The sequence below is a fragment of the Balaenoptera physalus genome (genome assembly GCF_965194825.1).
Source record: "Balaenoptera physalus genome assembly, chromosome: 11".
NCBI lineage: Eukaryota > Metazoa > Chordata > Mammalia > Artiodactyla > Balaenopteridae > Balaenoptera > Balaenoptera physalus.
The window spans coordinates 110,465,915-110,479,601 of record NC_138896.1 but is presented as its reverse complement, the minus strand read 5'-3'; the positions used below and the strand labels follow the sequence as shown (position 1 = coordinate 110,479,601).

The following is a 13,687-nucleotide window of genomic DNA, read 5'->3' as shown; positions in this document are numbered from 1 at the left end:
TCCATTGGAGCAGCCTCCCCAGCTCCCCCATTGGACCAAGCTCTCCACCTCCTCCACTGGAGCAGCCTCTCCAGCTCCCCATTGGACCAAGCTCCCCGCCTCCTCCATTGGAGCAGCCTCTCCAGCTCCCCATTGGACCAAGCTCCCCGCCTCCTCCATTGGAGCAGCCTCCCCAGCTCCCCCATTGGACCAAGCTCTCCACCTCCTCCACTGGAGCAGCCTCTCCAGCTCCCCATTGGACCAAGCTCCCCGCCTCCTCCATTGGAGCAGCCTCCCCAGCTCCCCATTGGACCACGCTCTCCAGCTCCCCATTGGACCAAGCTCCCCGCCTCCTCCATTGGAGCAGCCTCCCCAGCTCCCCCATTGGACCAAGCTCTCCACCTCCTCCACTGGAGCAGCCTCTCCAGCTCCCCATTGGACCAAGCTCCCCGCCTCCTCCATTGGAGCAGCCTCCCCAGCTCCCCATTGGACCACGCTCTCCAGCTCCCCATTGGACCAAGCTCCCCGCCTCCTCCATTGGAGCAGCCTCCCCAGCTCCCCCATTGGACCAAGCTCTCCACCTCCTCCACTGGAGCAGCCTCCCCAGCTCCCCCATTGGACCAAGCTCCCCGCCTCCTCCATTGGAGCAGCCTCCCCAGCTCCCCCATTGGACCAAGCTCTCCACCTCCTCCACTGGAGCAGCCTCCCCAGCTCCCCCATTGGACCACGCTCCCCAGCTCCCCATTGGGCCAAGCTCCCCACCTCCTCCATTGGAGCACCCTCCCCATCTCCCCCATTGGACCATGCTCCCCAGCTCCCCATTGGACCACGCTCCCCACCTCCTCCACTGGAGCAGCCTCCCCAGCTCCCCATTGGACCATGCTCCCCAGCTCCCCATTGGACCAAGCTCCCCACCTCCTCCATTGGACCACCCACCTCGCTCCCCCATTGGACCAAGCTCCCCACCTCCTCCATTGGAGCAGCCTCCCCAGCTCCCCCATTGGACCAAGCTTCCCACCTCCTCCACTGGAGCACCCTCCCCAGCTCGCCCATTGGACCATGCTCCCCAGCTCCCCATTGGACCACACTCCCCACCTCCTCCACTGGAGCAGCCTCCCCAGCTCCCCCATTGGACCATGCTCCCCAGCTCCCCATTGGACCAAGCTCCCCGCCTCCTCCATTGGAGCAGCCTCCCCAGCTCCCCCATTGGACCAAGCTCCCCACCTCCTCCATTGGAGCAGCCTCCCCAGCTCCCCATTGGACCACCCTCCCCAGCTCCCCATTGGACCAAGCGCCCCACCTCCTCCATTGGACCACGCTCCCCACCTCCTCCATTGGAGCACCCTCCCCATCTCCCCCATTGGACCAAGCGCCCCACCTCCTCCATTGGACCACCCTCCGCAGCTCCCCCATTGGACCAAGCGCCCCACCTCCTCCATTGGACCACCCTCCCCAGCTCCCCATTGGACCACGCTCCCCAGCTCCCCATTGGATCAAGCTCCCCGCCTCCTCTATTGGAGCACCCTCCCCAGCTTCCCCATTGGACCACGCTCCCCAGCTCCGCATTGGACCACGCTCCCAAGCTCCCCATTGGACCACCCTCCCCAGCTCCACGTGAGACCACCCTCCCACTCCTGTTTCCCAGACTCCAGTGGCTCCCATTACCCCTCAGATAAGCGCTGGCCTTTAGCACCTGGTGATCTACCCACTGCTAGGGGCTCAGGGTGTGAGGGAGGGCAGTCCAAGGGGGGCAGGCCTCAGACTCCCTCCGTCCAGCACAAAGGACCTGGCCACGCACAACCTGACTGCCAGCACAGGACCGTGACTTGCCTGACCCCTTCACAGGAGAAGCTGAGACCCAGGGACACCTGTGCCCCCAGCCCGCAGCCTGTCAGCTGAGAGGAGCTGGCGCCTGCAAGCCGAGTGAGGGCGGGGTGCTGAGACCCAGGACCACAGCCTGGGCCAGCGTGGGTGGGGAATGGGCACCATCTGCGCTTCTGTAGGGGTGCGTGTGCGTGTGTGCACGTGTGCGCTGCCTCTCAGGATGTCCGTTCAGGGGATGGTGTGCACCTTTGTGACTCGCCAGGGTTATACACGGAGTGTGGAGCCAGGGGCCTCCCGGGTCAGAACAGACACCGGCCTCAGCTCTGAGGACCTGCGTGCCCACTCACGTCTCTTTGCTGGCAGAGTCGCGGGCCGTGGGCCTGGGGCTGGGGTCCTGCGGGGCAGCAGGGAGGCCCTTCTATGTCTAACACCTGAGTGCCAGTCCTGGTTCAGGGTGAGTGGGTGTGTCTGTGCGTCTTTAGGTTTGCATGTGCTGGGTCCTTATCAGGGTGTCTGGGTGTTTCGCTACGTGTCCCCACACCCCTGCCGTGTGTGTGTGTGTGTGTGTGTGTGCGTGCTGCCCAGTGCGGGTCCCCTTCCGGCCCCTCCAACCCCCAGAGCTGGCTCTCCTCCACTCCACGCTCGGCCCTGATTCCCCACCCGTGGACGAGGCCCCAGGTGAGGCCAGGCCCGCCCGAGCTACCCTGCCGGCTACGGAAGGGACCGCGGGCTCTAGTGTCTCCCCGGGGCCCCAGTTTCCTCAGCCTGGACGTGGTGTGTTCGTGTGTGGACCAGGTGGAAGGCCGGACGGCGTGGTCCGCAGGCAGCGCCAGTGACATCCGGCCTGAGACTCACCCTCTGACTGGGATGGACCTCGTGGGCACCAACGTCTTCTGCAGGGGCAGCTGCTCCCGCAGCAAGCTGCTCATCTTCGTGACCTCCCAGGGCTGCAGGGTCTCCGCGTTGGTCTCCGTCAGCCAGGAAAACCTACAGGAGCACTTGGCATCTTTGGGGGCTGCAGCCCAGACCTGTGGACTAGCTCTCGCTTGCCTGGAACTTTCCACGTCCCAAGCACTGCTCTGAGTGCTTTATAACCATGCTGGGAGGTAGCTATTGCTTTGCCCTTTATGGATGGGAAAACTGAGGCACAGAGAGGTTAAGTGACTTGCCCAAGGTCACACAGCTAGGAAGCAGTGGAGCTGAGATCTGGGCCAGCAGCTGGCCCAGAGCTGTGTCTCGGCCCTGCAGCAACGGCCTGGCCCCGGGAGCCCCAGGCCCTAGGTGTAAGCCTCCCCTTGCGTCATGTAAGGGCCACTCTGCCACGTGCATCTGCCACACTGGGCCTCAGGACAGAGTCTGGGGCCTGGCGACAGAACAAGGGTCGAGGTGTGGTGTCCAGCCCAGCCTGCCGCGGGCGCTCACGAGGAGGCCGTGCCCCGAAGTTTCCGCTCGGGGCAGCCATCGGTCCTCCCACTCCCTCCCAGGCCCCGCCTGCCTGCTCAGAACACTGCCGTCTCTGCTGGCTCCTGAGTGCCCTGGGGCTTTGCAAATTCCTGCCCCTCCGCCCCCTCCTCCTGCCCCCCGCAGCCGGATCCCATTACACCCTCACAGAAGCAGGTGCTGTGAATGGGTGACAGGGCCACTGGCCCAAAGGAAGCGGTTGGCCATGGCCCTGGGGTGCCCGGGGGCCCTGGACCCCTCTCTGGAGGCCCTTGGCTCAGGGTGGGATGGGGGCGAAGGTGGACCCCCGCCGTCACGGACCGCAGAGCTGGTCAGGGAGCTCCCTGTGGACAGACGACCGCCCCGCTCCAGCTGTGCGCCCCAGAGTGCGTTCCTGGGGTGCCTGCGGGGAGGCAGGGCTTGGCCTGGGGTCAGAGTCTGGGCTCAGGGCCTGGGCTGAGGGTCTGGGCTCAGGGCCTGGGCTGAGGGTCTGGGCTCAGGGTTTGGTACCTATACGGAAACTTCCTGGCAAACTTCTCCTCGGTCCTGGTCTTACTCTTCTTACCCTGGTGGGACCCCTTGGGGGCCTTCACGTCCATCGCAGAACGGGGCTAAGCTGGGGTTCGCCCTTCAGCCACAGCTGGAAGACAGGCGGGAGGAGCCAGTCGGGACCTGGACGGCATGGCTTCCCCTTGACTGACCGCCCGCCCTTATCTGCCGAGGAGATGGGGCCGAGGGGAGGGCTGTGAGCTGCCAGTGAGCCGGGCCCCGCCTCAGCACCCTGCTCCAGGATGTTTGCTCTGCTGTGTGTGTGTGTGTGTATGTGTGTATAGTGTGTCTGAGTGTGTTAGGGTGTAGTGTGTATATGTGTATGTATGTTTGCTTGTGTATGAGTGTGTGTGGGTGTACACGTGTGTGTATAGTGTGTACGTGTGTGTGTTTAAGCGTGCGTGCAGCTCTATGCGGTTCTATGCCGTGTGTGGCTCCGTGTCGCCCCACGGTCGAGTGGACGCTCGGCTGACCGGCCCCAGGAGGCTCCCAGCTGCTCCTCTGCCGGCAGCCACATCCTCCCTCCAGCGCACCCCAGCCGCGGCCACCACGGATCTGCTCCCGTCTGTGTGAAGACGTGGCTGCGCGGGGTTGTACGGGTGGGATCGCGCGGCCGGCACCCTTTGGAGACTGGCGTCCTCCTGCCGTCGCAGGGCTGGGTCTGCAGGGGCTCCTGCCCAGGGCTGAGCTGGACCGACTGTCACCCACGGGACCCCGGGGCAGTTCCCAGGCTGGAGGCATTATGAATAAAGCTGCTGCAAATGTTCACGTAGAAGTTTCTGCACGAAGATAAGACTTTGTTTCTCTGTTGCAGGCGCCTAGGAGTGCAGTCACCAGGCGGATGGAGGCCCATTTCTAGTTTTAAAGGGAACTGCCACGTGGTTTTCGAGTCGCTGGGTCATTCTCCCTGCCCAGCAGTTACGAGTGGTTCTCTTTTAAGGCACCCAAGAGTAAGGGTAACCCAAGGCAGGGCTGAGAAGGGCTGGGGTTAAGACCTGACCACCGGGGCTTCACGTGCCCCTTGGCCCCAGCGGCTGTGCTAATGTGGCTGCACTGTGGTCCCCACAGCCAGCTCCTCCGCACGTGCGTGACCTTCATGGGGCGATGCCGGCCACCTGCCGGCACCCCGTGCTCCATAGGCGCGGCGGCTCCCAGCATGGGAGGTCCCGAAGCGCCGGCCGAGGCCCTGGTTCCAGGTGGGGATGGTGTGGATGCTGTCAGCCACCCACGGACGTGCCTGACCGGCGGGTCTGACTGCGCCGGGCCAGACAGGTCCCCGGGAGCCAGTGCCCTGGAAGCAGCCCCGCTGGCGACGCGGGGAGGGGGTGGGGAAGGAAAGCCGGGCTGCTTGGCCCCTTGACCGGGACAGCCGCGGGGCACCCTCCCCACAGCTCGGCCCGCGGAGGACCTGGCAGGACTGGGCAGAGTTGCCCACCATGGGGACACCATGTGGAGTGCCTCTTTCCCCCCTTCTCACCTCCCACCCCTGCCGAGCCGCGGGAGCCGCTCCCAAGTAAGGCATCTCACAGCAGCACGCACCTGTCCCCCGTCGTGGGACTGGCTGAGCCGCCAGGAACCAGGCGGGGAGGGCGAAGGCTGGTCACGTCCCCGCAGCACCGTGTCTGACCACACACAAGCGCAGAGCAGACACTGTCTGCTGGCTCCTCCTTTCCTGTCAGACCTGAAGCCCACCCCCCATCCCAAGCTGGGGCTGCCCACCCAACCCTTCTCTAGTCACAGCAGCTGGGTTTCCATGACAACACTTTGCATGATAATGGACCTCCTGAAATCTGGAGAAAAGCCTCCTGGAAACAAGGCGCCCCTTCCCAAGTCTGGGGTCTGGGTCCCCAGGAGGCCGCTGTCCCAGTGGGGATTGGGTTTTCTCTCCTGGGGGAGAGGTGGAGAGGTGGGCCAGGCTGCTCCCCAGGAGGGCTTCGAGGGCTGCCTGGGGCAGGTGCCCCAGCGTTGTGGCGGAGCGTGCTGGCCGTGAGGCTCATGGCCCCACTGGGCACAGAGCACCTGGACAAGGCCACGCGGGAAGCCCTGGCCTGTGAGCCCCGAGCACAGCGTCCTGGGGGCCGGGCCCCACCGAGGAGTCCTCCTGACCCGGACGTACCGCCGGCAAAGGGCCGTGTGGACGGGGCAGCTCTACACCAGCGCAGGTTAGGGGGCCTTTGCGGCCTCTGACGTGGGACCAGGGTTGTTACGAGGACACCAGGGACCCGTCTGTGGCCCTGGCCCCCAGCCCTTTGCTATCAGGTAAAGCTTTCAGCCCCCCTCCCCCGCGGAGCCAGGAGAGGGCCCTGGTCCAGGACGGGGCTGGGTCCGCACAGGAGGTGAAGTGTCTGTTGAGCTCCGTGCAGGACCTTGTTTAATGTTGCCATCTGACGGAGGACACATTACCATCATCCCATTTTCAGGTAAGGAAACGGAGGCTCTAGAAGGTGAACTGCTCGGCCTGCGTGCCCCCTCCCCCAGCACGTGGGGAAGAGGTGGGGTCCGGGCTGTGTCCGGGCCACGTGGCGCAGTCCTGGAGAGGATGGCGAGGGGACCCCACGCCCACCGGGCCCCACCTGCAGACCCCCTAAGCCCTGGACCTGGCCCTGCAAACCGTGTCGAGCCTGCTTCCCGCAGGGCAGGAGGGCCCTGCCGGGTCCCGGGCAGCCCTCCGTCCCGCGGCTGCTCCCAAGCCGACTTGGGGCTGCCCTTCCCAGCCACACAGGCTGCCTCCCCGCTCCCGGCAGTGACCCATCAGGGTGTGGATCGCAGGGCCCAGGAAGAGGCCGATGTGAGGGCCACTGCCCACCCCCCCCACCCCGCCAAGGCCAGCCCCCCAGCAGGGAGCCTGCAGCCAGAAAGGAGTGGGTGAGCGAACCCCCCAAGGGGCCGGCTACTCACCTGGCCGCCTGAATGACGCCAGAGCCGGGGGAGACGCTGTCTATGGTCCCGGCTGCCGTGCACCTGGTGAGCACTGGCCCCAGGGCCCCAGGGGCCAGGCCCACAGGCTCACTGCAGCATCAGAAGCCCCTGAGGTCACAATCGGTGACACTGCAGCCACTAAGCCACGTGGCTTGGAATCGAGCCTGAAGCCCCGCTGGCCGGGGCACGGCGGTGGGGGCAGCTGCGTGAGGGCTGGGCTGGCGGGCGCTCCCGCTTCGAGGGCCCCGGACGGGAGCGCCCACACCCGCACGTTTGGTGGCAGAGCCCCGGCCTCCTTCAGACTAAGCGCAAGGGAAGGCCTACAAATAGCGAGCAACTCGCCCTGGCGGCAGAAAAGCCCCTTTTCCGGCTGACCTTGACTGAGCCCTGGCCGCAGCCCAGGAGCCGTCTGGCTGGGCCAACGCAGGGGAGGGCGGTTAGCTCCGGGGCCTGCTGCCCCGTGGAGGCCCCGCCAGGCTCAGAACCGTCAGGGTCGCCACTGGACAAGCAACGGCGAGCATCCCAGGCCAGGGCGCCTGCGTCCCAAGTGGGGACTAGAGGAGAGGAGAGGGGCATGTGGTGTAAAGCAAGGCCTCCTCCTGCCCTGATGTCCCAGGCCTTTATCTGCGAGTGAACACGTAGGGAGCGTGTTAGCTGGGGTCCCCGGAGCAGCCCCGAGATGGGGGTTCTAGTCGAGGGACCTGCCGAGGGAGGGACGCAGGACAGGGCAGGTCTGAGCTGCCGACTGGTCCCAGGGGAGCCCTGCAGGGACCTCCCCGGAGCCGTTTGTGCCCTGAGGCGGGGGCAGCCTTTCGGGCCGGGCGGTCACGCCTGGCCTGGGGCCTGTGGTGTCCCGTCCCCGGGAGAGCAGTGCTGAGTCAGCACCTCACGGCGGTCAGGGGGCAGGAGGGCTGGCTGGGACACCAGCCTGGTCCAGAGGTCCGCGCAGGGCCAACCTCGCGGTCACAGAAGAGACGGAGAGTGAGACGGAGGAGGAGGTTTGGCGAGACGGCTGTGCTGTCAGGAGACTCCCAGGAGCTTGGGAGGGAGGTGGACGGGCCCACACGGGCATCCAGGGCTGTGCAGGAGCCGGACTTCCCAGCAGGCTGTCCACACCCTTAAGCCTGATTTAGGTTCCCTTGACTCTTCTCTGGGCCACGGCGTCTCGGACTACGGCTTAGAAGGAACAGCAGGGGAGCGTCGGCACGGGCTGGGGCCCAGGGCACTGTCGGCCCCTCTGAGCTCACACAGTGGTTGGGCCTGTGAAGGGCTGGGCTGGCTGTGGGCGCGCCAGGTGAGAGCCCGGCCTCTGCCCGACTCGCCGTGCCACCCTGGGCACACAGGACCCTCTCGGAGCCTCCGTGTCTGCGTCTCGGGGCTGTGGAGGAGGGGGTGAGAACTTTCCAGGGGTCCCATTGGCGCGAGGTCACGGTACCGAGGGGACGTGAGCTTTGGTCTGGGAGGTGGCAGAACCATGGGGCTGGCGGCGGGGCTGAGCTTTCCTCGCTTTTTATGCCCCTCACCTCCTTTCCAGCCTGGTCATCGAGCAGCAGAGCTGGAAGGAGGCCTCTGCTGGTGAGGGCAGCGGGTCCAAGCGAGGCCCACCGGGGCTTCCCAAGGCTGCTACAGATTGTCAGTGAGGAGAGAGATGACAAGACGCGTGCTTTGAAAATATGGCTCTGGCTCTGTGTGGGGAACAAAGAGAATGGGGCCAGGAGCGGGAGCGGGCGGACCAGGGGCCATCAGGGTAAGTGACACGAGAGACAGACGGCGGCACCTTGGAGCGAGGTGCTAAGAGAACAGAGGGAAGGGGGCGGGCCTGAGAGATGTTTAGGAGATAAAAGTAACACAGCGTAGTGGCGATGGAGGCCATGAGGGGCTCCAGGCGATGCTGGGCTTCCTTCTTTGCCCCCACATGGGACTGGACGGAGCCTTGGAGGAAGACGACGAGTCCAGTCTTGGTCAGGCTGAGTCTGACCCTCTGAGATGTCCCTCCACTTAGGCAGTTAAACATCTGGGTCTGAGATTCAGACGGGTGAAGTCTGGCCTTAAGATGGTAGTTCAGGTGTCACTGGTGTATCAACAGTAACTGAAGATACTCATCCGAAGGGGACAGAGCGCAGCAGGAGAAGTTCGGAGGGCATCAGGCTGACGGTTAAGATGCTCCAACATTTAATGACGAAGTCAACATTTGATGCCCACGAACCAGACAGAGACACAGACGGAGAACACACAGAGAGTGGTGTCACCAAAGCCAGGGGACGATCTGGCTCTAGGGGCACAAGTGGTCACAGCCTTGGTGCTGTGGGTGTGCTGCGACATGAGGGCTGAGAAATACTGGGGTTTTGGGGCCGATTCATTCCACGCGGAGCTGGTCCTGGGAGGGACGGGCACAGACTGCAGGGGCTGGACCCTGAGGTTGTGTTGTCACATTCCCTGTGCCATGTCCCCAAGGCACTCTCCGTCGTACCCTGCAAACTGGATGCATTTACCACTAACGGTTTTTGTGGGTTCTCTAGGGTTTTCTGCATATAAGATCATAGCATCTGTGAAGAGACATAACTTTACTTCTTTTCCAATTTGGATGCCTTTTGTTTCTTTTTCTTGCCTAACTGCTCTCTCTAGAACTTCCAGGACTCGTTGAATGAGCAGTGGGCAAAGGAGGCATCTTTATCTTGTTCCTGATCCCGGGGAGAAAAAAAACCTTTCCGTCTCTCAATACTGAGTATGGTGCGATCTGTAGGTTTTTCATATATGGCTTTATCATGTTGGATTTTGTCAAATGCTTTTTTTGCATCAATTGAGATGATCATGTGGTTTTTACCCATCACTCTATTAATATGGTGTACTGAGTTGACTGATTTCCTTATTATGAAACACTCTTGCACCCTGGGATAAAACTCACTCGGTATATAATCCTTTAAAGATGCTGTTGAATTTACTTTGCTATTATTTTGTTGAGGATTTTTGCATCTATAATCACCAGGGATATTGGTCTGTAGTTTTCTTTTCTTGTAGTGTCTTTGTCTGGCTTTGGTGGCAGGGTGATATTGACGCATAGAATGAGTTAGGAAGTGCTCTCTCTTCTTCAGTTTTTTGGGAAGATTCTGAGAGGGATTGGTGTTAATGTTTCTTTAATGTTTGGCAGAATTACACCAGTGAAGCCATCTGGTCTTGGGCTTTTTTTGCTGTTGGTTTGTTTCTTTAAATCAACTTTAGTAAGGCCTAATTCACATACAATTAAATGCATTTTTAAAACTGTGGTAAAATACACATAAGATCAAAATAACCATCTTAACCATTTTTAAGTGTACAGTTCAGTGCTACTAAGTACATGTACACCGTTGTGCACCCATCAGCACCCTCCATCTCCAGAACGTTCTCCATTTTGCAAAACTAAAACTCTGTCCCCGTTAAACAGCCCCTCCTCCTTCCCCAGCCCCTGGCCCCGCCATCCTACTTTGTCTCTACGGATTTGACTGCTCTCATGTAAGAGAAATTGTACAATATCCCCAGTTCTGTCACCGGCTTATTTCACTTGGCATATAATGTCCTCAAGGTTTGTCCACGCTGATGAAATTCATGTCAGAATTTTCTTCCTTTTTAAGGCTGAATAATATTTCATTGTATGTGAAGTCCACATTTTGTTTATCTATTCATCTGTGGATGGATACTTGGGTTTCTTCCACCTTCTGGCTATTGTGAATAATGCTATGAACATGGTGTACAAATATCTCTTGGAGACTCTGCTTTCAGTTCTTTTGAGTGTATATTCAGAAGTGGAATTGCTAGATCATATGGTGATGCTGTTTTTAATATTTTGAGGAACTGCCAGACTGTTTTCCACAGTGGCAGTACCACCATTTCACACTCCTAATGGCACACATGGGTTCCTGTTTCTCCACATCCTCACTGACATTTGTTGCGTTTTTTTTTTTTTTTTTTTGAACAACAGCCACCCTGATGGGCGTGAGGCGGTATCTCACTGTGCTTCTGATTTGCATTTCTCTGATGACTAGTGGCACTGAGCAGCTCTTCATGTGCTTATCGGCCATTTGTGCATCTGCTTTGGACAAAGGTCTATTAAAGTCCTTTGCCCATTTTCAAACTGGGTGGTTTGTTTTTATGTTATTGTGTTTTGGAAGTTCTCGATATATTCTGGATATTATATTCTGGATTTTCAGATACGTGGCTTGCAAATATTTCCTCTCATTCTGTGGTTTGTCTTTTTACTCTGTAAATACTGTCCTAGTGTCCTTTACTGCAGAAAGCTTTAAATTCTCCTGAGGTCCAATTTGTCCATTTTTTCTCTTGTTACCTGGCCTTTCATCATATACAAGACTGATTGCCAAATTCAATGTCATGAATGTTTTGCCCTATGTTTTCTTCTAAGAGTTTTATAGCTTTTGCTTTTACATTTAAGTCTTTGATCCATTTTCACTTAATGTTTGTATATGATGTTAGGCAAGGATCCAACGTCATTCTTTTACATGTGGCTCCCCAGCACCATCTGGTGAAAAGATTGTTCTTTTCCCGTTAAGTGGTCTTGGCACCCTTGCTCATATACTGAGGCTTTATTTCAAGGCCCTCTATTCTCTTCCATTGGTCTATAGGTCCCTCTTTGTGCCAGTACCACACTGTTTTGATTGTTGATGATTTGCAGTGAATTTTGAAATTAGGAAGTATGAGATCTCCCACTTTGTTCTCTTTCATGATTGTTTTGAATATTCAGAGTCCCTTCAGATTCCATGTGAATTTTAGGATGGGTTCTTCTATTTCTGCAAAAATCATTGCTGGGATTTTGACAGAATCTGAATCTACAGATTGCTTTGGCCATAACTGACATTTTAACAATATTAAGCTTTTCAATCCAGAAATGTGGGATGTCTTTCCACTTACTTGTGTTCTTTAATTTTTTTCAGCAATGTTTTGTAGTTTTCACTGTATGACTATTTCATCTCTTGGGTTAATTTAGTTCCTATGAATGTAATTCTTTTTCGGGCTATTGTAAATGGAATTATTTTCTTAATTTCCTTTTCAGATTGGTCATTGTTAGTATATAGAAATTCAACTGATATTTTGGTGTTGATTTTGAAATCCTGCTATTTGCTGAACTCATTTATTAGTTCTAACAGTTTCTGTGTCTGTGCGTGTGGAATCTTTAGTGTTTTCTACATACAAGACCGTAACATCTGTGAACAGAGATAGTTCTACTTCTTTCTTTCCAAATTTGGATGCCTGTTATTTCTTTTTCTTACCTAATTGATCTGGCTAGAACTTTCAGTAAGTACTATGTTGAACAGAAGTGGCAAAAGGGGACATCCTTGTCTTGTTCCTGATATTAGACTAAAAGCTTTCAGTCTTTCACCATTGAGTTAGATGGTAATCGCGGGGTTTTCATATGTGGCTTTTATTATGTAGAGGTAGTTTTCTTCTATTCCTAGTTTGTTCAGTACTTTTTAATCGGGAAAGTGTGTGAAATTTTGTCAAATGCTTTTTCAGCATCAATTGAGATGATCACGTGGTTTTTTTCCTTCATTCTGCTGATGTGGTGTACTACACTGATTGATTTTTGCATGTTGAATCATTCTTGCATTCCAGACATAAATCTCACTTGGTTACGGTGTATGATCCTAGGAGAAAATCTATTTGCATGAGAAAAGACAATGAATAGATACCAATGCTGAGATCACACAGAGAGCAGTATTACCTGACAAAGATGTTAAAGCAGCTGCTATAAAAATGCTCCAACAAGTAAGAGAAAACACTCTTGAAGGGAGTAGCCCAAATGTAGCTCAAATACAGCTGCTTGCACTGCACTCTGTTCAGCTGCCCCCCAACCCACATCCAGGGGAAATCAGCAACATCTCCTGTTCCCACCTCAGTTACAGCATCGCCCCACCCGCCTCTCTTGCTTTCGCCTCCCCAGTAGAAAGGCGAGTCTGTAACTGGATCCTGTGTGCGTTACTCTGGGTGCCCAATCCCCGCCCCAGCCCCGTCCACAGATGGTGCTCCCTAATTGGTTCCTGGCTTAGAGCTTCTTTTAAAACGTATGCCCAGATGTTCTGACCACAGAAGCAGGCGGCCAGCGTATGGCCCAGGAGAGCACTGCCGCCGGGAACCCTCAACTTGGTGCTGGAGGGTCTGCTCCCAAGGAAACAAGGTTCCAAAACGACCCCGGGCGGGCCTCCCGCCTCAAGGGCCTTTTAGATGCTGACAGGTGTGCAAACTCAAAAGGAATCTCCTAACGTCACCTGTTCACTTACTGAACCCGACTGTACGGAAACAGACTGAGAACAGAACCACCTAGTTTTAAATTACATTTCACATGGTACAGTATTGAGAACTTTTTAATATTATTCTTAAGATCAACATGAGAAGACCAAGCATCTCTCTCTGACGTGAGATATTCTGCTCAGTCCAGTGACACGACGAGGAGAGCGGCCAGGTGGTCACTTTCGGGAACCAGAAGAGGGCGAGGAGGTCTGCCCGTGGCTCCACACGTGTCCACAGGAGAAGACGGCGCGCTAGTGCTCTAGTGCTAGTCCCAGACGCCCATGTGCTGAAGATGCCCACTTTATAGTCAGTTTCATAAAAGAAAATACTTCCGTGGACTCAACAAAGCAAGGGATAAAAACACTAGCAACCAGGAACATCGACTTAGATGAGTCGTGTGACTAAAAGGTCTGTCAGGGGAGCTGATGGGGAAGAGGTCAGTCTTGGCTCACCTGGCGGCTCCGAGCTAAGACGTCAAGGACGCAGCGTGGCTGCACCCCCCCGTCAGCCAGGCGGGTGGACGGCACTGCTGCTGTCCCGCCTCCTTGTCCCCATGCTCTCCCCGGGCTTACCCGAGAGCACGCCGTCTTCACAGAAACGGGAGCGGGACAAGGAAAGCGACAGCAGCGGCTTAGCCTCAGCAGCCCTTCTGCGTGATGTCCAGCCCCGATGACTTCGTGATCTCCAATGTGGTGAACAC

The 13,687-nt window shown here is 57.4% G+C and overlaps 2 protein-coding genes across 4 annotated transcripts in view; both read right to left on the bottom strand.

The window, feature by feature from the left end:
• The window catches only part of LOC309638280 (uncharacterized protein C3orf22 homolog), a 23,014-nt gene extending 9,365 nt beyond the window's left edge, over positions 1-13,649 (bottom strand). Inside the window, exons 1-3 of one of the 2 annotated variants that reach the window (XM_082414043.1) lie at positions 13,560-13,649; positions 3,754-3,883; positions 2,659-2,790 (exon numbers count right to left, since the gene is read on the bottom strand). In XM_082414043.1, coding sequence (XP_082270169.1) covers positions 2,659-2,790; positions 3,754-3,842 — 221 coding nt within the window. In that variant the 5' untranslated portion in view covers positions 3,843-3,883; positions 13,560-13,649. Of the gene's footprint in view, positions 1-2,658; positions 2,791-3,753; positions 3,884-4,325; positions 6,541-13,559 lie in introns of those variants that run through there. The other variant, XM_082414042.1, reaches the window with a different exon arrangement.
• The window catches only part of TXNRD3 (thioredoxin reductase 3), a 41,806-nt gene continuing 41,678 nt past the window's right edge, over positions 13,560-13,687 (bottom strand). For both annotated transcript variants that reach the window (XM_082413958.1, XM_082413959.1), the window contains one exon: positions 13,560-13,687. In XM_082413958.1, the coding sequence (XP_082270084.1) occupies positions 13,625-13,687 (63 nt within the window). In that variant the 3' untranslated portion in view covers positions 13,560-13,624.